We start from the raw sequence: 27,692 nt of genomic DNA, 5'->3' as shown, positions 1-27,692 counted from the left end.
TGAGCGCCGCTCGTCTATCCGAAGAGCATATCCATAATACTCGCTCACCTGCACCAGTACTGTTGGGATGGTGCAGATGTCACGTACCTGTGGGCTGTCTCATCTGAGTTTAATTTCTGACCTGACTCTATAAACCTCTTTCGCACGGACGACATTACATCAATGTGTGCACCAACCCTCAGATGGACGTTAAAGCCGGGTGTCCCATCTGCTAGCAATAGCTTATTGACATTAAAGATCCCACTATGTATTTTGTGAAGAGCAAGTGAGTGTTATCACCAACACCACAAAGAAATTCCGAATTCCTACTCTCACCTGGGAGGGCACCGAATCAACGGCACGGAGGCGCTCCCAACAATGATGCAACCACCTTCCACTTGCTGCACATAGTCAAGACTGCAGAACGGTCGGTACCTCTGGTTCCACCCATTAGAACAAGAGAGTGATGTAAAATAGAGAAGTGTATTCACAACCTGGACAACATGGATTTCAACAAGTAAGCCTTAAAATAACGGATCAAGCAAATTTGGATTCAAAATGTCCATGTATTTACTATTCCGATAAGCAAAATATCCATGAATTTGTGCCTATTTCCTGAGAGAAGGCCATTCATGACGATATCATATAAAAATGATTTAAACCTAATGCTGCAAGGAATAGATTGATAAAAACCAGCAAACCAGTGTCTAAGGATAGATTACTTGCAAAACGAGGGCTCATCCATTTATTATGTACGCACAGTGGAGGGGTAGGGTGATGAAATAAAGAGGAATGCACATTAAAAACGAGAAAAGGAAAACAAGGGAAGAAGAGGAGGATACGGAGGAGATGATCGAGCAGTTTGGGGGGAGAGAGAAGAAAGTTTGGGGGACAACAGGAGTGTTTCTGGGGGGAAATGTAGGGGGGGTGGCGTGCATGGAGGATAAGAGTGTAGGAGTCCCGAGGTCGAAATCCCATAGAACATCAGGAAGACAAATTCCATAAAAATCCCATAGGAAGTTGGACCAGAAGGCAATATCAATAAAAAAAATCATTAGGTCAATGGGAGACCAGTGGGAGAACAATAGAATACCAACATATAAATCACCAGGAATGAAAATAATCAATTGACATATATGATATATGGGAAATTTTCTGTGGGTTTTTATGGGATTCACACCAGTTGCATCTAATGGTTTCGACTTGTTTCAACCGACTCAGGTTTAATTCTACTGGTTCCTGGAGTAACCAATAGAAACCAAGATTTACAATAGAGACCCTAGAAATGTCCGACTGGTCTCCGTAGGTTTCTATGGGATTTTCGACCGGGGACTGTAGGGTGTGAATCTAACATCCCAACACTTTTATAAACGTGCACAAACATTAAAGAATGGCCCCAAATAAAAAGCAGCAATTATAAAAAAGCAATTTATTCTTCAAACCCATTTGGTTCACTTCTCTTCTTCACTAACGGAGAATCTTTGATGTGTGCATCCACTCTTCGTCCAACTTCTCTTACACCTCTTCAGTTCATCCACCATCTCTTTACATCATCTCAGAAAGCACCGTGCCCTCATTACCACAAGCACAATCTCCTCCTCTTCTCCAACTTCTTTAAACAACTTCGACCTCTGCCTCTCCTTGAACTTGGACCATCTGCTTGCAGGTCAAGCTTCCGATGAGCTTCCGATTGCCGGGACGGACCGGTTGGAACACTTCTCGCCATTGCAGTTTCTCGCCGGGTAGAAGGTTCCTGCACAGCCCACATGCAATGGTCACTTACTCTCCGAGTGATGCCCTATCAGACAGAATATCGTTAATTTGATGCCCTCACTGGTTCAAGCACTGAATATGCTACCAGATACTAATCTATTGTAAAGGTGGGCCGAGGGTGGACACGAGGTCAAATACTCTACCTGGACAGTCACCAATTTAGCGACAAAGTCCTTGGAACTGCGATTCCGTCCGCTGGGAAAGGCCAAAAGATCTTTACTTTGGTTTCCAACGTAATGGTAACTCTAACGATTCCTGTTGTCTGCAGTGCATTCGTCAGTTTGAAAAGGATGGGGGCCGAGTGAAGACCCTCAATGAACCACTGTGTTTGAATCCTTCTTCAGAGGGTTTTCGTGCCAATTTTATGATTGGCGTGGTCTTACCCACGCTATTAATTCCCGTTTCCAAATCTGAATCATGCACCAGGCCTCCACACTAGTGGTGGAAAAATATCGTTTATTTACAAAGGGTGGAAGGAGCAAATGGATTGATCAGAATTCCCTTATTGTAAGCTATACTCCCTCGCCCATGAAACTTCAACGGCTTATGCCTTATGTGATATATTAAGGCCCAGTCACTCACATGCACTAATACAGACTCATATGTCACAAGAAGGAAAATAAATCTTTTCCACACGCGATACTTGTGTGGGATGCTGGTGTAATGGTGGTGATGGTCTCATTTGGAGAGGAAAAGGGAGAGGAAGAGGGAGAGGGAGAGGGAGAGGGAGAGGAAGAGGTAGAGGAAGAAGAAGAGGGAGAGGGAGAGGGAGAGGAAGAGGAAGAGGGAGAGGGAGAGGGAGAGGAAGAGGGGGAGGGAGAGGGAGAGGAAGAGGAAGAGGGAGAGGAAGAGGGAGAGGGAGAGGAAGAGGGAGAGGAAGAGGGAGAGGAAGAGGGAGAGGGAGAGGGAGAGGGAGAGGGAGAGGGAGAGGAAGAGGGAGAGGAAGAGGGAGAGGAAGAGGAAGAGGGAGAGGGAGAGGGAGAGGGAGAGGAAGAGGGAGAGGAAGAGGAAGAGGGAGAGGGAGAGGGAGAGGGAGAGGAAGAGGAAGAGGGAGAGGGAGAGGGAGACGGAGAGGGAAAGGGAGAGGGAGAGGGAGAGGGAGAGGAAGAGGGAGAGGAAGAGGGAGAGGAAGAGGAAGAGGGAGAGGAAGAGGGAGAGGAAGAGGGAGAGGGAGAGGGAGAGGAAGAGGGAGAGGAAGAGGAAGAGAGAGTGACAGTGGTAGCGAGAGTGACAGTGGTAGAGAGAGTGACAGTGGTAGAGAGAGTGACAGTGGTAGAGAGAGTGACAGTGGTAGAGAGAGTGACAGTGGTAGAGAGAGTGACAGTGGTAGAGAGAGTGACAGTGGTAGAGAGAGTGACAGTGGTAGAGAGAGTGACAGTGGTAGAGAGAGTGACAGTGGTAGAGAGAGTGACAGTGGTAGAGAGAGTGACAGTGGTAGAGAGAGTGACAGTGGTAGAGAGAGTGACAGAGTGACAGAGTGACAGAGTGACAGAGTGACAGACAGACAGACAGACAGACAGACAGAGAGAGAGAGAGAGAGAGAGAGGGCAAGCTGCGTCATGTCCGAGCCCAGCAAATCACCATTGAGACACATGCGCACTTTCACGACCCCTCTGGGTCCTGCAGCTGTCTGCCTCAAGCCACTCTCCTCTCCGCTCTCACTCCGTACTCCTCTCCGCTCTCTCTCGTACCATTCTCTTTCTTACTCCGTTCGTTCTGTCGCCCTCTCCAGGGAACTCAACTATAAGGCACTCTCCCCATGCCCCGGCCTTTATCACCTCTTGGCTGTCAGTAGCTGCGTGCTCATTGGCTCGCTGCCCAGCTTCTCGGTGCGACTGGACATTATCATTCCCTGGCTTATCTCTTACCTCTATGCACGGTTGCAAGGCCTTGCTTTCGCCTTCCTCGGGAGAGGGGAGGATTTGCTTGTTTGCAGAGCTGTGTACAATCCATTGAAAGAAACACAGACAGATTCCATGGAGAGACTATTTAAAGGATTAATATGGGAGGAATGGTTGGGACCTTAGACACATTACGGAAGGTAGGGGTCACGTTTTATCTGCTTCTGAACACATTTCTGCAAATGTCGTATCGTTCTACACAGAAATCACACACTTATACGAGACATTTATTAATGAAATAACTATTATATCTTACTCCCATTACTTCTGGCAATTCCCACAGCAATATGCAAGTCCATTTGATTGTGTTCACATCACAAATTGTTAAAATGTAGTTTGTTTATCATCATTGTTTCCTCCGTCACCAAAGGTGAATGGAGGTTATGTTTTCACCCCTGTCTGTTTGTCTGTCTGTCCGTTTGTCCGTCCGTTTGTGAACAAAATATCTCTAAAAGTTGTGGATAGATTCGGACGAAATTTGGTAGAAATGTAGCGTATGTGACAAGGACGAAATGATTAGATTTTGGTGAAGATCCGGATTCGGTTCCGGCTACTAATATTTTAAAAGTGATTCTTCACCATTGGTAGATAGGGCCAAAAACGATACATAGCAGGATATCTCAAAAGTTACAGATGGATATGGACGAAAGTTAGTGGACCGGTTGGGTGTCTGACAAGGACCATTCAATTCGATTTTGGTGAAGATCTGAATATGGATTCGGATATGAGAATTATTTAAATTTCAAGTGATTTTTCAACCATTGGTAGATTTGGCCAAAAACGATACATAGCAGGATATCTCAAAAAGTTATGGATGGATTTGGACAAAACTTGTTGGACAGGTTGTGTGTGTGGCAAGGAAGAATCGATTCAATATTGGTGAAGATCTGAATATGGATTCGGATTTGAGAATTATTTAATTTTTAAGTGATTCTTCACCATTGGGAGATAGGGCCAAAAACGATACATAGCAGGATATCTCAAAAGTTACAGATGGATATGGACGAAAGTTAGTGGACCGGTTGGGTGTCTGACAAGGACCATTCAATTCGATTTTGGTGAAGATCTGAATATGGATTCGGATATGAGAATTATTTAAATTTCAAGTGATTCTTCAACCATTGGTAGATTTGGCCAAAAACGATACATAGCAGGATATCTCAAAAAGTTATGGATGGATTTGGACAAAACTTGTTGGACAGGTTGTGTGTGTGGCAAGGAAGAATCGATTCGATTTTGGTGAACATCCGGATCCGGATCCAGCTTGTAGAATGTTTTAAGCGATTCTTCACCATTGAGTGATATGTCTAACCAGGTGGAGGTGTGCTCTCTACTGAGTGCCGTTCTAGTAGTTCATTTTATCTTCACAAGTAGCCACAGCAAGTTCGTGGATAACTGGAAGCATGGTTCACAGCACGACTTGCTGATGGCTACATATAGTTGGAACGACAACCACTTTACAGTAATGAAAGATCAATAAATCAACTGTTATTAAAGACCACCAGTAAAGCTATAGTCACCCCAGCTTCACGATGCGCTGTCTATGAAGACCTGGCCCTTCGACTCGTAGCTCCACAGAACGCAACATCTCGGGGAGGAAGTTGATAAACTCAATCATAACGCTCATGTCTTCACCCATGTGAGCTTTCTGTGGACACTGCAGGAAGAGAGACAAACATCGTTTGACCGAATCAAATTCTCGTTGTGAAAGTGAATCGGACATCTGTGTATTTGGTGGAAAAGAAAATCCCTCCAGCTTCATCGCACCACGATCTGCAACTTGGGCTCACAGAGGCGGAAGGAATGATGTTGGGTAATGGGCTGCTTCGTCTGGACCACACGACCGGTCACGTAGCACGTCATGGTGCACAGATCTTTAAACAGGTGCAGGTATTCGTCGTGCGATATTGGCAAATGCACAGTGAGATCTGGGAACGGAATAAGGAGCCACAAACTTAATCATCCTCAACAACAATCGCAGTTAGAACATCGCATCATATTACAGTGCATCAATCCACGTTAAAATCACACCACACCGTGGTACAACACTGCACTTACCATGAAACAATGTGCAAATACCATGCTTTACTGCACCATATTGTTTACTGTACTACAGTGCACCGTACCCTACTGTATCACAAACACCAGTTCACTTCACCTTCTTTTGGCTTCAGCTTCACGAAGAACCGCTTCAGTTTACACTCGGCCTTCGTCACACCGGTATAGTAAGCTACAAGAAGCTGAACAGTGATGTTTACCTGGAGGTTTGGATGGGTCCAGGTGGTGAAGGTTAATGAGGGCAAAGGAAGAGGAGGAGAAAGACGAGAGAAACTGAGATTTTAAAGATAAAACAAGCAGACTTGTAATGACAAAGAAAAACAAGAAAGTAGTAAAGAAGTTTAACAAGAATTGGGTCACACTGTAAACCTGCCCGTTTAAAATCAGGAGTCACCTGGAAGGACCTAAACCTGGTTTCTGGAAATGCCACCACATGTCATGAATTGTCCCGAGTTGCTCTTTTACCCAAAGCTGTGAATTAAATAATGTACGATTAAGTGAATGGCTCCCTGTCTGCAGAATGTGGTAAATGAGTTTAAACCAATGTATTCTCCTCTCCGACGTATATCGAGAAGGATCAAAAACTCCAGGTGAGAAATTTTCCCCTAAATGTTTTGTTTTACATCGTTTTATGAAACCCACAACTTGTGGTGAAATAATGCCTGACCTGTCTTTCCTCGGCAGAAGTGTTGCACAGGTTCACATCCACGGTGAAGTCGGATCCTAGGACAGCTTGCTCATCGGTGGTGACCTTTATGGTGATGTCTGGCGGGCTGGTGGATTCCAAGATGGCGGCCTTTGATCCGTGCCGGCACGCCTGGTTCACTGCGCTCCACTCGGCCTCGGAACCTGCGGGATCACATGAGATGATTTAACTGAATCGGTCCGTTTTCATGGGCCTCGATGTTTCAGAGAGACAGAGACCTTTCCACCATATCGAGATGGTCATTCCTTGTTGCTCTCAAACGAGGGTCTTTAGGATATTTAACAAAGTTTTTACTCTAAAACATAGGTTTTCAAACATGGAGGTACTACAAATTTATCAGGGGGTTTGAGGACCTGATTGGTGAAGATTTTTTCCTAGTTTAATCAAAACTTCCTCTAGTTTCCTTCAGGACTGGTCTCTTATATATACCACCCCTGATATCAACTCCTAGCCTGGGAATTCTTCCACAGAAACCTGCTCTCTCTTACGCACAGATTAATCCCATCTTGTCATCAGTTATCCGACTGTGTGTGTACACACATATATATATATATATATATATATATATATATATATATATATATATATATATATATATATATATATATATATATATATATATATTGTTGGGGTTTTGAGAACCCTGCACTTTGTAAATTGTTGTAAATATACCCCTTTGTAAATAATTCTTTTTGTAAATACCTCCATTTCATTGGTAAGATCAAAGGTCGTCCCCTAGTTAGTCCACATCGCAACACGTAGCGAACCATAGGCCCTCTTCGTAGTTATTTCATTTTATGTGTTTCAGGTAAGGCTGTGTTTCCAATAGTTGACTCTACGTTGCATTAATCAAATAAGATAGGCCCCTTTCAATTCCCCAATCGCCTCACCCGCGTCTCCGCAAAGTAACAGCCAGGCAGTGTTCGCTGCCCTTTGGTTTGGCTCGTTTGATTTCCCGCAAGCCGCCATTGCCCATGTGCTCATCTCGGAGAAGAAGAAGGGAGGAGCCGCCGGATCACGGGCGTGGTATCAACTCGTCATTGGAGGTGGAGTCAGCCAACCCTGACCACCAACCAGCAGCGCGGTGAGCGAACCGGTAGGCGTGCCCTCGCAGCCCGCGGCTTGAGACGGCGACGAGCAATAAAAGCGACTGCGAGGGACTGCTTACGGAGAGGAGCGAGGGACTGCTTACGGAGAGGAGTGAGGGACTGCTTACGGAGAGGAGTGAGGGAGCACGTGAGTCGGTGGAGGGCCAGTTGAGTGAGTGGGACGAACGAGGTACGAGAGCCGGTGAGAAGGCAGGAGAGACGAGCTGCGCGGAGTTGCTGCAGAGCGCCACTGCCGTGTGAAACCGAATACGTGGAGCCGCCGGCTGCTCGCTTCCAGCCCGGAGCGTGGAGCTGGAGCGGACCTCTTTGCTGCGTATTCCCGCCCGAACTTTCCAGCCCTGCTGTTCTGCATGGACCCTTCTCCTTCGTCCAGCCATTCCTGCCTGCAATTTCCCTTTGTCGTGTAAGTCCGTGGTCTGTCCTGTGTGTTGTCTGGGGTCCAATAATTAAGACTGTTTTAAGGTTTGCACTGTGTCTTCTTCTTCTTCTGTATATTGCTTTCGTTTCTCCTTTGGTTTCTTTGGTTTTGTGTAAATAATTAATAAATACCTGTTCCTCATTATTCTTTGGTTTCATTCTCGTCCGATCGCTTTCGTGATATCTGTCAATTGAGTACCTGTGGGCGATTTTGGCCGAACCGCTTTTAATCGGGTTTAGTCCACTGATAACGGCTCGAACCGCGGATTGCTAAACCGCTCGGCAAATACCATCTTGTCCGTGGTTCGAGCGGTACTTGTCTCCCTGTTTTGCGGAGGGATTGATAAAGGTATTCGGGATAATACCTGGACCAATAACCCTGATCAATCCCACCCCGCAAAAGAGCGTTACAAGTACCAGGACCGGTCGGACAGCCAGCTTAACAGGACAAGGGGATTAACCCCCCCTTGCTAACGGGAGTGCCATCTCCCGGATCCGTAACAATATATATATATATATATGTCATCTTACTATAATTCACCAAATGTCTGTCCGTCCGTCCGTCTGTTCCAAGGTACCGCAAAAACGGCTGAACCGACCGCAACGAAATTTTGGGTGGGCAATCCTGGGACCCCGTGGAGTAAAATAGGCTATATTGTTTTTCCAATTTTTTTCCCAATTTCTCCAATTTCCAATTTTTCCCAATTTCCCAAATTTCCAATTTTTTTCCAATTTCAACTTTTCCAGTTTTTCCAAACACAATGGAATAATATTTACCGATATGAACAGTGATGTGGTTTTTATTGAAATTCTACAAATACTGTTTAGATTTTGATGATTTGCGTGTGATATGATTTAATGGATGTTTATATAAATCGTTTAAAATAAAAAAAGCCTTAAATTTCTGATATTTTGCCTTTTCATTTGGGCCTCCCAATTGAAGCCCCATAGGGCAGGTACCGTTGCTAGTTGATAAAATAACACTCCACCTTCAGAACAATCCTGTCCCACTACTTTCACATGACGTTTGTCCCTCAAATGCCGAGAATACCGGCACTTATAAGCTCCAAAGTTTCAATGACACATGTGCGCACACAACTACAGCACCCCCTATCTGGTTAAAGCTGAACCCTATACAAATCCATACGTTAACTCAGATGTCCTCTCAGCTTGATAGAAACCTATAGCTGTCCCTTCCACTGGCAGAGACTGGTGGATGTCCCTTCGACTCGGTATTGACTGAAAGCTGTTCTTCCTACTCGGTATATATCTCCTCTGCTCAGTAGAGACCAGTACAAAATGGCCAGCATGTTGTAGACTACGTGTCTGGCGGGCTGATGTGTTCGGCAAATAGGTCAAGAATGAGAGGACAAGAATGAGACAGAAATAAGAATATAAGGAGAAAGACAGAATGGGGGGAGACAGAGAGACACTGGGACACACACACACACACACACACACACACACACACACACACACACACACACACACACACACACACACAAGGCAGAACACTCAGATAATAGAAGACACTATAAAGAATGAACACCTGCAATGAGCTTACATTCGCAGATTCCACAAAGACTTCTCCGTCCCCTGAACCCTCGTGCAGCTGAGATACACCCCCTGCACTTTTACTCGATGATCGATAATGGTGTTTATGATGTTTACCCATTAGCCAAAGGCCAAATATGTTGTGTATAAATGGAACAAATGTTGATTTTTTCCATGACACACAACATGTGGCACATGACATGCACTGGCCACCTTTGACCCACATGGCATCAAAACACGTTCCAAAAAACAACTCGGTAAAAGTTGGACAGTGTGCCCACAGTCACGAGTACGTAAGACAACGACAAAACTTCGCCGCATGTAAAAACGAGTCAAACATCGAGAAACAATTTGACGTTTGTTTAGGCCACAAGGACCGATCGTCACCTTCAGGATGCTTGTACTGCTCAGTAATATCTTGCCGACGGTTGGATCCCACGGCCTTGGTACTGATCCTGTGACCAACGGCGTGCCGCTCCACATTGAGCTGCTCCAAAGCTCCATTTTCCTTGCGCATCCAGAATACGCGGTCACCGTTTACCTACCGCACAGTTCCTCGTTACGTCACTCCTCGACGACAGACAAATCGTTCAAGGCCAGATCGACCAGTTCTATCCAACACTATTCCCCTCATGTGTCTCAATTCAAAATGCAATTCAATTTCACATTACAGCTTCCTGTTCCACGCCGGTACACACACTAGTCCACACCTCAGCAAACACAAATGGTGTATCATAGGGTAGGTACACCATGCCGTTCTTGATGGCATTCAGAGATGTTGGTCCACACCGGTACATCCCTTGGATAAAGAGGGAAGAGTTAGTATAGTCGGTGGTGTTAAAAAAACAAACAAACAAAAACACATGGTCGATGCGATTCGACAAAACAAAGTAGCAACTTCTTATGGGAAAACCTCACATGGTGTTTGCCAGGAAAACAAAACATCTTGCTATTGTGCATGTCCTTGACATTTTGTCTACGGAATTTTAGAGCGATTGATAAGGCACATGGAGTGGGGTGAGAAGAGGGAATAATGGTGGAGACAGCTTTGTGGGTCATCTCACCGACGCTGGTTTCTTGCGGAGTGGCGTCGATGGCTTGCCAGCCCCCAAAGCCTATAGGGAGGTCAGGGCGCTCCATCCAGCAGTCATTCCATACGTGGAAGTTCCTGAGAGGACAAGAATGAGACAGAAATAAGAATATAAGGAGAAAGACAGAATGGGGGGAGACAGAGAGACACTGACACACACACACACACACACACACACACACACACACACACACACACACACACACACACACACACACACACACACACCAGGCAGAAACACCCAGATAATAGAAGACACAATAAAGAATGAATATATCGAACAAGATCCGAGTGTGTGTGTGTGTGTGTGTTTGTGAATATATCGAACATTCTTTGTGAAGAATGAATATATCGAACAAGATCCGAGAGAAGCATTTGATCACCAGATCGAGTCTTCGTTGAGATCTTCAATAGGTTTGTAATCCTCATCGAAGTACTTGTCGACGGTGAGGCTGCTGTCGGTGTCGTGCGCGGATTCAAAGTTGCTTATACTTCGGCAAGGTATGCCCAGGCAACGCATTACTGTTCACATCACCAACGCACAGAAGTGTCAGAAAAGGGTTGTTTTATTCTTTCAAATGTTTGGAAAAAAAACATTTTCAACAAGTGGAAATTACAGGAGAAGGGTAGGAAGTACATCAAGGTCGTTACCAGGGAGGGAGTAAAAGTGAATCACAATGAGTCTACCTGTCACATGGAGACAGGACCAGGTGGGGCAGGCAGACTATCCCACCCCAAAGTAGATCCCACCCTGAAGTGACGTGGCAAATTAATGAACCTGCTGGGTTTTTTTTTAATGATAATCCAATAGTGATGTGGAGCTTTGCTTTGTGAAGACTATAATTAAAATCCATTAACACTGCTGCTCGTCAGCTGGGTTTGAATCCACAACCGCCTGGATTCCCAATCCGCCATATCAGCTGCGTTCGTTCCTCGAATTGATACGTTTTTTGCACTAATGTCGTCACCTGTTGAGATTGTTATTCGTGGCCCATTTGCACGATAGGTAGTGAACGGACTCATCATGGTCATGGCATCTGAGCCATCTAGCCTGGAATGGAATCTCAGCGCAGCCACAAACTGTCATCCCGGTGTTTCGCAGGCAGGGCGCACCATCACCTTCGGATGGACGTTAAACTGGGCATCACACCTGTTAGCATTAGTTGGTGGAGGTAAAAGATCCCACTGTGTCCACAAAGAGTCGGTGAGCCATGGCCGGCACCGTGGAATAAATCGCAATTTCGTCCCCTAACCTACAGGGGGCACTGCATCAGCGGGACTGCTGCGCCCCCAACCAATCATGCAAATCACAGCCTTGTGCTGCATACAAAAGAAGAAGAAGACTGGTCGCACATATTGAACAATTTTCCTCCACTTAAGATCCGAGATCTGCAGTTTGCAAAGACTTCCATGAGCTGTCTGTGCAAATTGCCCCTCAGAGTGGAAATGGACCAATAAGACAGATCTGTGTCCAAACTTACTTGTTGTTATTTCATACATTTTCCTGCCAAGCTATTCTCTGACCCATCATGCACTTGGAAAAACAACATTTATTTAATTTAATGATTGACACCAAGTATACACTGACCTTCACACCTGATCAGTTAGTAATCGTTGGCACAAAAATCCAAGCGGATACAAACCCAAAGGGTCTTTAGGAAGTGGAATTAATCAGGAAAGTAATCGTTAACTAGATGGTATTCATAGAATAGTCAACTTTTTGCAAGGCAACTCAACTGTTTTTGAAGGTTTTTTTTGGGGGGGGGGGGGGATCCAATATGGCTGCCAGACCACGTGAGCGATGACATCATAAATTTACATTCTCTAATATAATTGTGTAGATCATGCTCAAGAAATTTCAAACTGATCAGACGAAGCGTTGTCCCTGTAAAATTATGACGTCATAATTAAGGCACCAATGACGTCATCGTTAATAGCACTTTTCCCCCATGTGGAGTTCTTTATAATGAGCCATGTTTCAGGTTTTTCCAGGGAGCAGTTTCGGAGATATAGAGGTGCAACATTTTTCGGTTTTCCAAGATGGCGCCTGTACCATGCCACTTATGACGTTATAATCATCATTACAATATTCTACAGGAGGAGGCACTCCTATGGTGAAAATTTCGTGACCATCAGACAAACGGTTGCAGAGAAAAAAAAATCAGACTGATCAGATCAAGCGTTGCACTTTATCGAATTATGACGTCATGATGAAGGTACCGATGACATCATCATTAACATATCTTATTCCCCATGGGAAGTACCTGACAACGCACCATGTTTAAATCTTTTCCATGGCGCGATTTCGGAGATAGAGAGGTGCGAAGTTTTTCCAAGCTGGTGTCCGTACCACATGACCTATGACATCATAATTATGAATAGACAATCGTACAGGTGGAGGCGCTCCTATGGTGAAAATTTCGTTTTCATTGGACCAACGGTTTCCGAGAAAATGAATTTTAAAAATGCAGACACATACGTGCGCACACGATCGCTTAACCCTGTTTTCGCTTCGTGAGCGCAGGGTAATAAAGTTCGAACATCACCTGTTTGGTTATAAAGATATATCTTGTGGGTTGATCCGAGGCTATTCTGGATGGCCGACCCTCACTCACCTGTGGTGACGACAGCAGAGAACACCCAGCACTGTCCGTAGCGCACAGGACGCTTCGTCTCGTTGTACTGGCGCAGGATTTCCACGCTCCCGTTCCATGCTGATGGGGATGTGCCACCCCCGTAGTCCTCGGACCAGTTACCCACCAGCACCCCACTATCGTCTTGGCTATTGATCTGCAGGGTGCAGATCGGTTAATTCGCTGGGAAGATAAACACATTTTGGGGTTTCATTTCCACAATAGTTTTGCCCACAAAGAGCCTGGACAGGTATAAAGTGTTTTATATCTACCCAGGATCGTGGCGCAACTCTAAACTGCCATGCTGGTGTGGAAAGTTTGGGTATTTATCATGAAGGGAAACTTGGGAAAGGAACTGGTTATTGCACCAGGTTTACTGATGCCAACGTACCATGGCTGAGACCACTCTGGTGACACTGATAGGGTTGTTACGTCCAGTCGTGGGCATTTTGGCTCGATCAAGCAACTCAAAGCAGGCTTGGAGCACACCCTCCTCAAACTGCACACACGCAAATTGCACACCGTCCTCAAACTGCACACACACAAATTGCACACCATCCACAAACTGCACACTGTCCTCAAACTGCACACTGTCCTCAAACTGCACACCTGCAAATTGCACACCGTCAAGCTGCACACACGCAAATTGCACACCCTCCTCAAACTGCACACGCAAATTGCACACCCTCCTCAAACTGTACCTCCTTTATCAACTACGCACACCTGAATTGCACACCCCTTTCCAAACTACATACTCTCAAGTTACATATCTTCCTCAAAACAGTGTACACACGCGCACGCACACACACACACACACACACACACACACACACACACACACACACACACACGCACGCACGCACACACACACACACAGAGCTCCACAAAATTGCTGAACTTGCGTCCACGTACGCACCTGCCCAAAGTTCCAGGTCCGACTTTGTATGTTGTTTTTGGTGCCAACGTAGACAAAGCCGAGCTCATTCAGTACGTATTCTTTCTTTTCCTGTTCTCCATCCATGTACACTTGGTCATCTGGCAGGCACAAACACGTGTTGGTGTTCCCAGTCGGTGAGCATTTTTTTTTTTTTTTTTTTTTTTTTTTTTTTTTGTATACAAGGTCGAGGCTCGTGAAAGAGCGAACATTAATCACACAGAAAGACAAACCGACACATAAAACATATAACATAGGGAGCGGTAGACAAGATGGGGAGAGAGGGGGAAGGACACAAACACAACATTTGAGAGCAGGGACCGAGAGACATGGAGACATCGAGAGATCTGAGAGAGGGCGAGGGCTTTAGGGGGGGGGGGGGCGTGGGAAGGGGGCGGTGGGAGAGGTATAAAACATATGGACACTGCCAGGACTTCCAGGAAAGAAGTTGGAATTTCAAACAAGGTGGATCTGGGGTGAATTAGCGGGGGTAGAAAAGATCAAGGTTTTGGATGGGGGAAGATAAGAGATGGTGGTGAACAGCTGTTTTAAAGACCTGGAGGGAGGAGTGGGATTGAAGGGAGTGAGGGAGTTTGTTCCAGAGGCGAGAGAAAAGAGGAATGAAAGAGTGAAGGTGAGCAGAGAGCCGAGATTTCGGCAGTTTAACCATCAGAGGGTTGCTGGTAGATCTTGTGCGACCTGTAGGAATATTTGGGGGACAGAGCACAGAGAGAGCTGGGGGTGCAAGGCCGGAGAGGAGTCGGTAGAAGACAGAAAGACCACCTACCTGCCTGCGGTGAGTGAGTGAAAGGCCCTCAGAGATAGCTTCATCGCGGGAGATTCCAATAATTCTGAAAGCTTTGGTTTCAACAGCGTGAAGCCGAGCTAGGTGTGAGGCAGGAGCACCGGCCCATAGGGGAGAACAGTATTCCATTGAGCTGCGGATGAAAGCCTTGTATGTGGTGAGGAGCTCAGGTGTGCCGAGGAAGGACTTCGCACGACGGAGGATGCCCAGTCGGCGACTGGCTTTGGAGGCCAGCTTGGAAATGTGGTTTTCCCAAGAAAGATCATGGCAGATAGTGAGACCCAAAATCTTGAGCGACAGAACTTCTTGGAGAGGATTGTTGAGAAAGTAGATGGGAGGGTTGTCCAGTCGATCTTTTCGGAGAGACATAGTAAGAGTGTGAGATTTGTCAGGATTGAAAGACATGTTCCACTTGTTTGACCAGTCTGTGATTTTGTCCAGGTCTTCAGAGAGTGAGGAGGCAGCAGACTGCCGATCTGAGGGAAGAGGAATGGAGCGGCAGAGAGTGGAGTCATCAGCAAAGAGATAGAGAGGATTTTCGAGAGAGTCAGAGAGATCATTGATGAAGACCAGAAAAAGCACGGGGCCCAGAACACTGCCTTGGGGAACTCCAGCCTGAACAGGAAGAGGAGATGAGAGAAACCCATTCAGGGCCACACGTTGACGACGACTAGAGAGGAAGTCCGCCAGCCATGCGTGGAGATTTCCATGGATACCAAAGGAGGAGAGTTTGGTGAGCAGAGCGGGGTGCCAGACCGTGTCGAAGGCACGTGATATGTCGAGGGAGACAGCTCTAATTTCCTGCTTGGCATTGAGGACCTCCATCCATTGTTGAGACAGCAGAAGCAGCATGTCCAGAGTAGAGTGACCTGGTCTGAAACCAAATTGATGATCAGAGATCAAGCCATTGGAGAAGAGGAAAGATTTCATATCCGAAGCAATGATGGATTCCATGACTTTGCTGATAATTGGGAGAAGGCTGATTGGTCTGTAGTTGCTAGGATCTGTTTTTGCACCTTTTTTGTGCAAAGCGGTGATGTTGGCTGATTTCCAAGCAGATGGCAGTTGACCTTGAGCAAAAGAGAGGGTGAAGAGAACAGAGAGAGGGTGAGATAGAGCAGCAGAGCAGGATTTTAGGACCCGTGGGCTGATGCCGTCGGGTCCAGTTGCAGAATCAGAGTCCAGGGTTGACAGAAACTTTTCCACCTTGTCAGGAGGAAAGGACACGGAGTCCAGGAGCAGCAGGGTACGACTGGGTATGGTGGGTACAGAGAGGGATGGGTTTGGGACACAAGATTTAGAGGCAAACACAGAGTTGAGGCATTCAGCTTTTTCACGTGCGGAGTCAGCTGTGTAGCCGTTTGAGGTAAGGGAGGGGATGGAGGGGGAACAAACACCAGAAACGGATTTGACCAGACGCCACCAGGATTTGGAAGAGGGAGACAGATAAGAGAGTTCGGTCTTGAGAACGGAGAGATATTGTTTCCTGGCTCTCCTGAGGGTGGACACACACTTGTTTCGGGCTTTGTGAAAGGAAATGAGATTTCCTTCCGTTGGATTTGCTTTCCAGGAGACGAAGGCAAGTTGTTTCTGGGCAACAGCCTCACCACAAGATTCCGTGTACCATGGACGGGAGGAAGGGTAAGACAACTGAAGACGAGATGGGATAAATCTGTGCATGAGAGAGAGCAATTTACTTTGGAAGAATTCCCAGGATGAGTTGATGTCAGAGGTGGTAGAAATGGGAGACCAGTCCAGATGATTGATGGCTGCTTGAAGACCGTGCCAGTTGGCCTGAGTGAAATGCCAGACTCGTCGACGCTGAGCAGGCTCCCTGAGGATGGTCAGAGAGATGTCCACTTTAACAAGGACATGATCAGATGATCCGATCGGAGCAGAAGAAGAGCAGCAGACATTTTCAGGGAAGTTAGTCATAACCAAGTCCAGAAGAGAAGATGTTCCGTTGACTGAGATCCGGGTCGGGAAATTGACAGATTGTGTCAGTCCCAGTGAGTCGCAGAAGTCCTTTGCTGAGGAGCCATGGCTGGTGAGAGAGGTACCCACACCCAGCCAACTGGCATGATGACAGTTGAAATCACCACATATGAGGAAGAGAGAGTTGGGATGAGTAGATAGAAGTTGGTCCATATCATCAGACAGCGAGATGTAGATGGAGTCATCACTGTTTGGTGGACGGTACAACACACATATGAACAAGAGGTGGGAGCGAAGGGGAAGCCGTAGCCAGAGGTATTCCTGGGGGTGAGGTGGAGAGAGTGCAGTGCAGGGCGAGTGAGGAAGAGAGTTTTTGATAAAGATAGCAACCCCGCCTCCAGGACGAGGCTCAGGTCTATCATACCGGAGGAGGGAGTAGCCCGGGAGAGATACTATGGAATCAGAGACATCATAAAGGACGGGGGACCACCCTGTTTCACACCATAAGGGCAGTGAGCAAAGATCACTCAGAACAAATAGATCTTTCCGCAAGTACTTGTTTAGGTATTGGTATCTAACTATTTTTCCTTGTTTTTATAACAGATTCTTCACCGAGCAGTGACCGTTATTAAGGGATATTCATCATCATCAATGTTCTTGAGTGACAAACTCAAGCATAGCCTGTTCTTGAGCTGTTTTCTCTGTCCATCCTGCATAGCCTGTTCTTGACCCTGTTTTCTCTGTCCATCCTGCATAGCCTGTTCTTGACCCTGTTTTCTCTGTCCATCCTGCATAGCCTGTTCTTGACCCTGTTTTCTCTGTCCATCCTGCATAGCCTGTTCTTGAGCTGTTTTCTCTGTCCATCCTGCATAGCCTGTTCTTGAGCTGTTTTCTCCGTCCATTCTGCATAGCCTGTTCTTGAGCTGTTTTCTCTGTCCATCCTGCATAGCCTGTTCTTGACCCTGTTTTCTCTGTCCATCCTGCATAGCCTGTTCTTGACCCTGTTTTCTCTGTCCATCCTGCATAGCCTGTTCTTGACCTGTTTTCTCTGTCCATCCTGCATAGCCTGTTCTTGACCCTGTTTTCTCTGTCCATCCTGCATAGCCTGTTCTTGACCCTGTTTTCTCTGTCCATCCTGCATAGCCTGTTCTTGACCCTGTTTTCTCTGTCCATCCTGCATAGCCTGTTCTTGAGCTGTTTTCTCTGTCCATCCTGCATAGCCTGTTCTTGAGCTGTTTTCTCCGTCCATTCTGCATAGCCTGTTCTTGACCCTGTTTTCTCTGTCCATCCTGCATAGCCTGTTCTTGAGCTGTTTTCTCCATCCATTCTGCATAGCCTGTTCTTGACCCTGTTTTCTCTGTCCATCCTGCATAGCCTGTTCTTGACCTGTTTTCTCTGTCCATCCTGCATAGCCTGTTCTTGACCCTGTTTTCTCTGTCCATCCTGCATAGCCTGTTCTTGACCTGTTTTCTCTGTCCATCCTGCATAGCCTGTTCTTGACCCTGTTTTCTCTGTCCATCCTGCATAGCCTGTTCTTGACCCTGTTTTCTCTGTCCATCCTGCATAGCCTGTTCTTGAGCTGTTTTCTCCGTCCATTCTGCATAGCCTGTTCTTGAGCTGTTTTCTCTGTCCATCCTGCATAGCCTGTTCTTGACCCTGTTTTCTCTGTCCATCCTGCATAGCCTGTTCTTGACCCTGTTTTCTCTGTCCATCCTGCATAGCCTGTTCTTGACCTGTTTTCTCTGTCCATCCTGCATAGCCTGTTCTTGACCCTGTTTTCTCTGTCCATCCTGCATAGCCTGTTCTTGACCCTGTTTTCTCTGTCCATCCTGCATAGCCTGTTCTTGACCCTGTTTTCTCTGTCCATCCTGCATAGCCTGTTCTTGAGCTGTTTTCTCTGTCTATCCTGCATAGCCTGTTCTTGAGCTGTTTTCTCCGTCCATTCTGCATAGCCTGTTCTTGACCCTGTTTTCTCTGTCCATCCTGCATAGCCTGTTCTTGAGCTGTTTTCTCCGTCCATTCTGCATAGCCTGTTCTTGACCCTGTTTTCTCTGTCCATCCTGCATAGCCTGTTCTTGACCTGTTTTCTCTGTCCATCCTGCATAGCCTGTTCTTGACCCTGTTTTCTCTGTCCATCCTGCATAGCCTGTTCTTGACCCTGTTTTCTCTGTCCATCCTGCATAGCCTGTTCTTGACCCTGTTTTCTCTGTCCATCCTGCATAGCCTGTTCTTGACCATGTTTTCTCTGTCCATCCTGCATAGCCTGTTCTTGACCCTGTTTTCTCTGTCCATCCTGCATAGCCTGTTCTTGAGCTGTTTTCTCCGTCCATTCTGCATAGCCTGTTCTTGAGCTGTTTTCTCTGTCCATCCTGCATAGCCTGTTCTTGAGCTGTTTTCTCTGTCCATCCTGCATAGCCTGTTCTTGAGCTGTTTTCTCCGTCCATTCTGCATAGCCTGTTCTTGAGCTGTTTTCTCTGTCCATCCTGCATAGCCTGTTCTTGACCCTGTTTTCTCTGTCCATCCTGCATAGCCTGTTCTTGACCCTGTTTTCTCTGTCCATCCTGCATAGCCTGTTCTTGACCCTGTTTTCTCTGTCCATCCTGCATAGCCTGTTCTTGACCATGTTTTCTCTGTCCATCCTGCATAGCCTGTTCTTGACCATGTTTTCTCTGTCCATCCTGCATAGCCTGTTCTTGACCCTGTTTTCTCTGTCCATCCTGCATAGCATGTTCTTGAGCTGTTTTCTCCATCCATTCTGCATAGCCTGTTCTTGAGCTGTTTTCTCTGTCCATCCTGCATAGCCTGTTCTTGACCCTGTTTTCTCTGTCCATCCTGCATAGCCTGTTCTTGACCCTGTTTTCTCTGTCCATCCTGCATAGCCTGTTCTTGAGCTGTTTTCTCTGTCCATCCTGCATAGCCTGTTCTTGACCATGTTTTCTCTGTCCATCCTGCATAGCCTGTTCTTGACCCTGTTTTCTCTGTCCATCCTGCATAGCCTGTTCTTGACCATGTTTTCTCTGTCCATCCTGCATAGCCTGTTCTTGACCATGTTTTCTCTGTCCATCCTGCATAGCCTGTTCTTGACCCTGTTTTCTCTGTCCATCCTGCATAGCATGTTCTTGAGCTGTTTTCTCCGTCCATTCTGCATAGCCTGTTCTTGAGCTGTTTTCTCTGTCCATCCTGCATAGCCTGTTCTTGACCCTGTTTTCTCTGTCCATTCTGCATAGCCTGTTCTTGACCCTGTTTTCTCTGTCCATCCTGCATAGCCTGTTCTTGACCCTGTTTTCTCTGTCCATCCTGCATAGCCTGTTCTTGACCCTGTTTTCTCTGTCCATCCTGCATAGCCTGTTCTTGACCCTGTTTTCTCTGTCCATCCTGCATAGCCTGTTCTTGACCCTGTTTTCTCTGTCCATCCTGCATAGCCTGTGCTTGACCCTGTTTTCTCTGTCCATCCTGCATAGCCTGTGCTTGACCCTGTTTTCTCTGTCCATCCTGCACAGACTCTTGACAGAGCGTTGGTGCTACCAAAGCAGTCTCTGGCCATGGGTTCTGGTGGGTGGTTTGCCGTTGCATTCCCGGTGGTCAGTCAGGGAAGGAATTTGCAACTTGTTCAACGGGCTGTAAATAATTCAAGTCCTTGCAAAAAAGGTCGAGGGATCTTTAGTGAATTTGTGTGACCTGTGTCTGAACCGCCATATCATACTCTGGGTGGAAAGTTTGTATAACTAGACCGTCCTCAGCAGGTGAGGGTGAATTCTCATGGCAGGTGAGGGTGTTTATCGAAGTTATCAATCTTGAATGCTGGTGATCCACAAGGTGGTGTATTGTCACCTCTACTGTTCAGTCTGTACACCAAAGGATGTGTGGCCCTCAAATAAGTTTGTAACTGTATTAAGTACGCACTCTGAATCACGTTTTTCTCTTACTTTTGTCTTACTCTGAATGTGCGCAAAACTAGAGATGATTTTGGACTTTCGGAAAGGTCACAATCATGAGCCGGTAACCCAAAATGGTGATAAGGTGCAAATTGTTAACAAATTCAAACACCTGGGCACCATTATTGATAACATGGTAACTTTTGATGGACATACTGATGCTGTGGACACGAAATCAATGGAAAGATTGTATCTTCTCAGGAAGTTGATTTAGTTTGGTGTTTGCTCACACGTCACACGGATGTTGACCAATTCCTTGCTGATCAGTGTTTTGTCATTTAATTTTGTTTCCTGGTATAGTTATCGACTACCTGTGCGGATCAAGTCCAGACTGAGAAAGGTCATTACACTGGCATCTGGTGTGGGACTGTGGGTGGCCCTACAGCTAGTATGGAGTCTCTATATCTGTGAGCGTTGGAAAAGAGGTCGATGCATGTTTGTACCGATGAATGTCGTTACTTGAACGGTCTTTTTGCAAAAACGCCATCAGGGAGACGCTGTTCTTCTACGCTCATGAAGAAGAATAGTTTTAGAAGTTATTTATACCATGTACAATAATTCAAGTGTTAAATTCAAATTTCTTGCCATTTTGCTGTTTGGTCCATCTTACATATCTTACTTGTTATTATCCCGTCCCCTGTACAGCAGAACACGGGGTTTTGTAATCACTTCTGTGTGTATGTGTGTGTGTGTGTGTCTGTCTGTCTGTCTGTCTGTCTGTGTGTGTGTGTGTGTGTGTGTGTCTGTGTCTGTGTGTGTGTGTGTGTGTGTGTGTCTGTGTGCGTGTGTCTGTGTGTCTGTGTCTGTGTGTGTGTCTGTCTGTCTGTCTGTGTCTGTGTCTGTGTGTGTGTCTCTCTGTGTGTGTGTGTGTGTGTGTGTGTGTGTGTGTGTGTGTGTGTGTGTGTGTCTGTGTGTGTGTCTGTGTGTGTGTCTGTGTGTGTGTCTGTGTGTGTCTGCCTGTGTGTGTGTGTGTGTGTGTGTGTGTGTGTGTGTGTGTGTGTGTGTGTGTCTGTGTGTGTGCATGTGTCTGTGTCTCTGTGTGTGTGTGTGTGTCTTTCTGTCTGTCTGTCTCTGTCTGTCTGTGTGTGTGTCTCTGTGTGTGTGTCTGTGTCTGTGTGTGTCTGTGTGTGTCTGTCTGTCTGTCTGTGTCTGTGTCTGTGTCTGTGTCTGTGTCTGTGTGTGTGTGTGTCCGGGCTGTAACTTTTTCACCATTTGAGTTTTGTCATCAAATTTTCACCAAAGCTTTATTACGATAATACGGAGAAGGCAAAGTAATAATTTCGTCAAAAGGTCAAAGGTCAGTGTCATATAAAATAATCAATTTTCATCCAATTGCCCTGAAATTTCAATTTATCATTTGAGTATTGTCATCAAATTTTCACCAAAGCTTTACTATGATAGGAAGACAAATTCATAACTTTGTCAAAATGTCAAAAGGTTAAAGGTCAGTGTCACCTGTAATCATCAAATTTCATCCAATTGACCTGAAATTTCTATTTAATATTTGAGTTTTGTCATCGAATTTTCACCAAAGCTTTATTATGAGAATATGCAGAAGGAAAATTAATAATTTGGTCAAAAGGTCAAAAGTCATCATCACATAAAATCGTCAATTTTCATCCGATTGACCTGAAATTTAAAGAATTTGCATATTTGGTCACTGAATTGGTTCACCAATCAAAAGCTAGAAGCTGATTTTTTTTTTTAGATCTAAAGCTCAAAGGTCATGGCTCATAAATTAATCAGTTTTCATTTTGTATTTTTAAAAGTGTTTTTGTTATTTTAAGCATACTGAAGAAGAAGAAGACTACTGATGACAAACAGATGCGGACAGGCTTTGCATTTTCACATGCTTTCTAGTTGTTATTCCTTTTGATGTTTTATGTTTCTATATGATGTTTTGAATTCACTGTCATTGAAGAGGAATTCCCATGAATAAGGTACAATAAAGATTATTATTATTATCATTATTACTCCCGCCAGGGAGTAATGCATTCGATCGTGTCCGTGTGTGTGTCCGTGTGTGTGTTCGTGAACAAGATATCTGGAAAAGTTCTGAACGGATGTGGATGAAAGTTGGTGGGATGATTGCCCTTGGGATAAGGAAGAATTGATTAGTTTTTGGTGAAGCTCAGGATATTATTCCGGATCCAGGAATTTTTTGAAGGATTGTTTACCATTGGAAGATAGTGCTCTTTTTTTTTTTTAACATTATCTTCTATATTTAACATTGTGATATGAAAATAGTTTTCATATTTGTTGTAAATGTAGTTTAAACTCGTGGTTATGCGTTAGAGCGGTGTATTTTGTTAGCAGCGTTGTCTTCAAGGTTCTTTTTTTTTCTTTCTAATAAAGACATATTCTGTCATTTTAAAACCACCAAAGTATGTATTCGGTTTCCCCGTTTCATAAAATGTATCGTTTTATACGTATAATGCTTTAAAACTGTTTTTTTCTTTTTTTCTTTTTTTACCTCAGAAGAGATATCAACGACAACATTTACCTCAGCGAATGTCAATCGCGGTGTCAGTATTTGATGAACTTATAAAGACTTAGGTGAGTTATAAGTGTGACCAGCATGTGCACGGGATTCTTCCCAGAAGAATGAGTGGTCGCATTAGCTTGTACGACTTAAAATGAGCGAGTTTTGTTTTCACGTTTGGGCCAGTTTTACATGTTGTATCCTCAAGGAATGAAACGAACGTTTTTCCTGGCTTACAATTTTATTTGAAGTCACACATGCCTCAAAATACACTCACCTATATGGAATTGAACGCTGAATCCGAAAATGTAAGTGAAATTGCCTTGTTTTTTTTAACATTATCTTCTACTAGGGCATGCCCGTACTATATCTATATCTAAAATTATATCCCCCCCCTCTATTTACATGAAATGGTTTGGTCCAAAGCGAACGGCTTGCGAGTGGTGACAATCCCCCCCCCCTCTATTTACATGCAATGGTTTGGTCCAAAGCGAACGGCTTCCGGAGTTTGGTAAAGAAATCGCCATCGCGTGCACAAACGCGCAGGAAAGCGAATGAATCGCAAATTCGTTTTTATTAGTTGTAAAACATAGTTTAACGCCAACATAGTTTGCAAACGTGAAATAAATGAATACGCTCTCAAATGTGCCATCCGAGGCAGAGTGTGCCCGCCACGTTCGGCACACGCGATCGTTCGCTGCTCTCTGATTGGTTGAATCGTTTTTTGGACATAGCTCGGTAAGTAATTGTCCGATTAATATGAAACCTTGAAAAGGCACATCCTCGGGTCCCCAGCAATATACCTGGCAAGTTAAAAGTATATCGGACCCGTGGTTGTCGAGAAACAGCGGTCACAGACAAACAGACGTACAAACGTACAGACAGAGATTACTGGAATTATAGATAGATATATTCTAAATATATATCTGTGCAGTGTCTGTCTTGTGTTGTCACTGAACTACTTCCTCAAACTTTTGTGAAATCGTACTATTCCAACTTGACCCACGGCGGGAGTATGCGCTGTACTGAGTGGCGTTCTAGTTATTACCTCCGCCACCAAAGGTGGATGAAGGTTATGTTTTCACCCCTGTCTGTTTGTCTGTCTGTCTGTCTGTCTGTCTGTCTGTTTGTCCGTCCGTTTGTGAACAAAATATCTCAAAGAGTTGTGGACGGATTCGCACGAAATTTGGCAGAGATGTAGCGTATGTGACAAGGACGAAATGATCAGATTTTGGTGAAGATCCGGATTCGGATCCGGCTACTAGAATTTTTAAAAGTTATTCTTCACCATTGGGAGATCGGGCCAAAAACGATATATAGCAGGATATCTCAAAAAGTTACGGCCGGATTTGGACGAAACTTGGTGGACCGGTTGGGTGTGTGACAAGGACAAATAGATTCGATTTTAGTGAAGATCTGGATCTGGATCCAGCTCGTAGCATTTTTCAAGTGATTCTTCACCATTGAGTGATATGGCCAAAAACGATACATTGCGGGATATCTCAAATAGTTATGGACAGATTTGGACGAAACTTGGTGGAGAGGTTGTGTGTGTGACAAGGACGGATCGATTCGATTTTGGTGAATATCTGAATATGGATTCGGATTTGAGAATTATTTAATATTTCAAGTGAATTCTTCACCATTGGGAGATAGGGCCAAAAACGATACATAGCAGGATATCTCAAAAAGTTATGGATGGATTTGGACGAAACTTGTTGGACCGGTTGGGTGTCTGACAAGGAACAATCTATTCGATTTTGGTGAAGATCTGAATATGGATTCGGATATGAGAATTATTTAATTTTTTAAGTGATTTTTCACTATTGAGTGATATGGCCAACCAGGTGGAGGTATGCTCTCTGAGTGTTGTTCCAGCTCCTCCTGCTATGCTTCACACACAAATGTCAGAGAAGGGAATCTGTGATATTTTGTACCCCCATTAATCACAACCCACCTCCTTTACTTGCAGGTTTTCTACCATCCTCGCTCCCCTCTTTACCTGTTTGTTCATTCCTTTTCTGATCGTATCAAACTGTTGCCCTACCATCAATGCAAATCACAGACATCATGGCCAGAAATGTCTCGTGAGACCGTGTGGGTGGAGGAACCAGTTCCTTATCGCAGAGTCGACACATTTTACATGTGAGAGTTTTGGAAGAGCTCGAGCTTGTTGAATCGTGTCGAAAGATGCTATTCCTCCTGGATCTTCGGTGTGGATCTGCACAGAATGGATGTATTTGTTCGCAATGTTGATGCATTTGCTCTGAATCTTACCTTTGCACCACGGATTGAAGAGGATGTACAGGTGAGCGGTTGCCGGTGGATTTCCAGTCTCTTGGACATTGCCCGGTCCACCGACGGCCAGCTCGTAGCGTCCGACCACACAGTCCGGAGGCGATGACAGGGTAAGTGTGAGGTCTCGACCATTTGACTCCTTCACGCAGACTCCCCATGAACGAGGTTGAAGTGAAGAGGACAGCTCCAGTCGCATGTCCGTGCCTTTGTTCACGTGTGGTCGCTTGCCTTTCAGGTAAATTCGGGGAGGAAGAAAAGCGCACAGGTCATGTGGATTGTAAAATTAAGTGTCTGGTTCCTTACAAAGATAGAAAAGAAAACATGTACGGTATCGCCGAAGGTCACTCGGTCCATCAAGCATGGGTTCACTTTATGAAGGCTTTCCTGCCACCTCATTGGATACCTGTGGTCAGTCGGAGGTAGACCGAGTCCTCATCAGGGATGAAAGGCCGAGATAGTTCCAGGCACATATCAAACGGTTGTCCGCGCCGCACCACGTCATGTGGACCCTCGTACTCGTCCGTATGATGGTCAACACCATTCTTTCTGCTCAAGCACTTGACACTGGTTACAGACACTGCTTCCGACTGAGCTGGAACAACCACAACCACGTGCGGTTATGCAAATCATTAGTACTAGCTGGAAGCCCATGGTAAAAATACCGTGATCGAAGAATAACAATCAAAGGAAGCCTTTAATTCTTGCGCTGGTTGAAAGAGCTAAATTGAGGCAGTATTATAATTTTCCCGTATGTGGATGAATTTGAAGCTGCTTTTAAGTAATAAGTCATTTGTCTCCGAGGAGCATTTCCGTGTTTCGAGGGATGGGGGGGTAGGGGGAAGAGGGACACCATCAGCCGATTAAATATACTGCATAGATTACTGTGAAAATCCAAAGTCATCATATTTCTTAACAGAAAATGTATCACGGCATATTTCTTCACAGTAATTAAAAAAAAACTTTGGGAGCGATTGAAGCAGCGCTCTGTTTCCTTATACACCGCCCAGGCTCAATTTTGGTCTGATTGAAAAAAATTATAATTTTCCCATACCATAGCTTTGAATTAATTTGAAACAACTTTTCCTGATTTTTTTTTCTCTCTCAGAGGAGTGTTTCTGTGTTTTAGGGTGTGACAGACAAGCAGCATAAGTCATATATATATATATATACAGTATATATAATAAATTATAAACAGGAATTAAATTCCTGCGTGGGGCTAAGTGTGAAAAACTCTGACAACCCTGGACTCGAACCAAGGACCTCTATCACTTACGCGGTGACAGCCCAGTGTGCTATTGAGTCAGCCAAAATCTCCTCAGAAATTTTCCACACTTAACACTGCGAGCTTTATAATGGCTGATGTCTTACATCGACCGAGGTCTTTATAATGGCCGGTGTCTTACATCTTTATGATGGCCGCTAGACAGACCCCAGATGTGAACGTAAGTATATATGCGTATGTACGTGTATGCAAGTATATGTAGAAGTGCATTGGAGATTAACTCATCTACAATTTTTTATAAACAGGAATTAAATTCCTGCGTGGGGCTAAGTGTGTAAAACTCTGACTCAACCCGGGACCTCCATAACTTACACGGTGACAGCCCACTGTTAATTATTTTAAGTTGAATTAATTTGAAGCAAGTTTTCCTGATTTTTTTTCTCTCTCAGAGGAGTGTTTCAGGGTGTGACAGACAAACGGCATGAGCCATATATATATCTCTTAGACTATCTTCTATTTATATATATAAAAGAAGGTTTTTGTTTGTTTGTTTGTTTGTCTGCACGCGCTAATCTCCTGAATGGTGAAAGATAGGAGGAAACCTCTAAAACAAAAAATGTCGGGACGGGCCCGGGGAAGGTTATAGGCTAGGTGGCGAGGCCGGTCGAGGCCACCTTGGCCGGGCTGGGCCCATTTCGCAATAATTAAAAGCTGAGCTGAATTATAGTCGTCAATCTTCTTCGGCCGCGAGTAAAAGCTGAATTATAGTAGTAAATTCATTCAAAAAGAACCAAAAATGTCGGGACGGGCCCCGGAAAGGTTATAGGTTAGGTGGTGAGGCCGGTGAGGCCACCACAGCCG

The 27,692-nt window shown here is 45.1% G+C and overlaps 1 protein-coding gene across 1 annotated transcript in view; it reads right to left on the bottom strand.

Moving 5' to 3' along the window:
* Nucleotides 1-448: 448 nt before the first annotated feature.
* Nucleotides 449-27,692, bottom strand: part of LOC137427134 (protein-glutamine gamma-glutamyltransferase K) — a 62,055-nt gene continuing 34,811 nt past the window's right edge. Inside the window, exons 4-17 of the mRNA XM_068116329.2 lie at nucleotides 26,013-26,201; nucleotides 25,589-25,837; nucleotides 14,137-14,255; nucleotides 13,612-13,719; nucleotides 13,203-13,377; nucleotides 10,971-11,109; nucleotides 10,562-10,665; nucleotides 10,208-10,296; nucleotides 9,885-10,038; nucleotides 6,379-6,560; nucleotides 5,812-5,911; nucleotides 5,421-5,581; nucleotides 5,174-5,310; nucleotides 449-1,732 (exon numbers count right to left, since the gene is read on the bottom strand). Of these exons, the coding sequence (XP_067972430.2) occupies nucleotides 1,594-1,732; nucleotides 5,174-5,310; nucleotides 5,421-5,581; nucleotides 5,812-5,911; nucleotides 6,379-6,560; nucleotides 9,885-10,038; nucleotides 10,208-10,296; nucleotides 10,562-10,665; nucleotides 10,971-11,109; nucleotides 13,203-13,377; nucleotides 13,612-13,719; nucleotides 14,137-14,255; nucleotides 25,589-25,837; nucleotides 26,013-26,201 (2,045 nt within the window). The 3' untranslated portion in view covers nucleotides 449-1,593. The remainder of the gene's footprint in view (nucleotides 1,733-5,173; nucleotides 5,311-5,420; nucleotides 5,582-5,811; nucleotides 5,912-6,378; nucleotides 6,561-9,884; nucleotides 10,039-10,207; nucleotides 10,297-10,561; nucleotides 10,666-10,970; nucleotides 11,110-13,202; nucleotides 13,378-13,611; nucleotides 13,720-14,136; nucleotides 14,256-25,588; nucleotides 25,838-26,012; nucleotides 26,202-27,692) is intronic.

The sequence above is a fragment of the Myxine glutinosa genome, chromosome 5, assembly GCF_964187855.1.
Source record: "Myxine glutinosa chromosome 5, kmMyxGlut1.1, whole genome shotgun sequence".
Classification (NCBI taxonomy): Eukaryota; Metazoa; Chordata; class Myxini; order Myxiniformes; family Myxinidae; genus Myxine; species Myxine glutinosa.
Note: the sequence above shows the minus strand (reverse complement) of the source record. Positions and strands in the feature narration are given on the sequence as shown.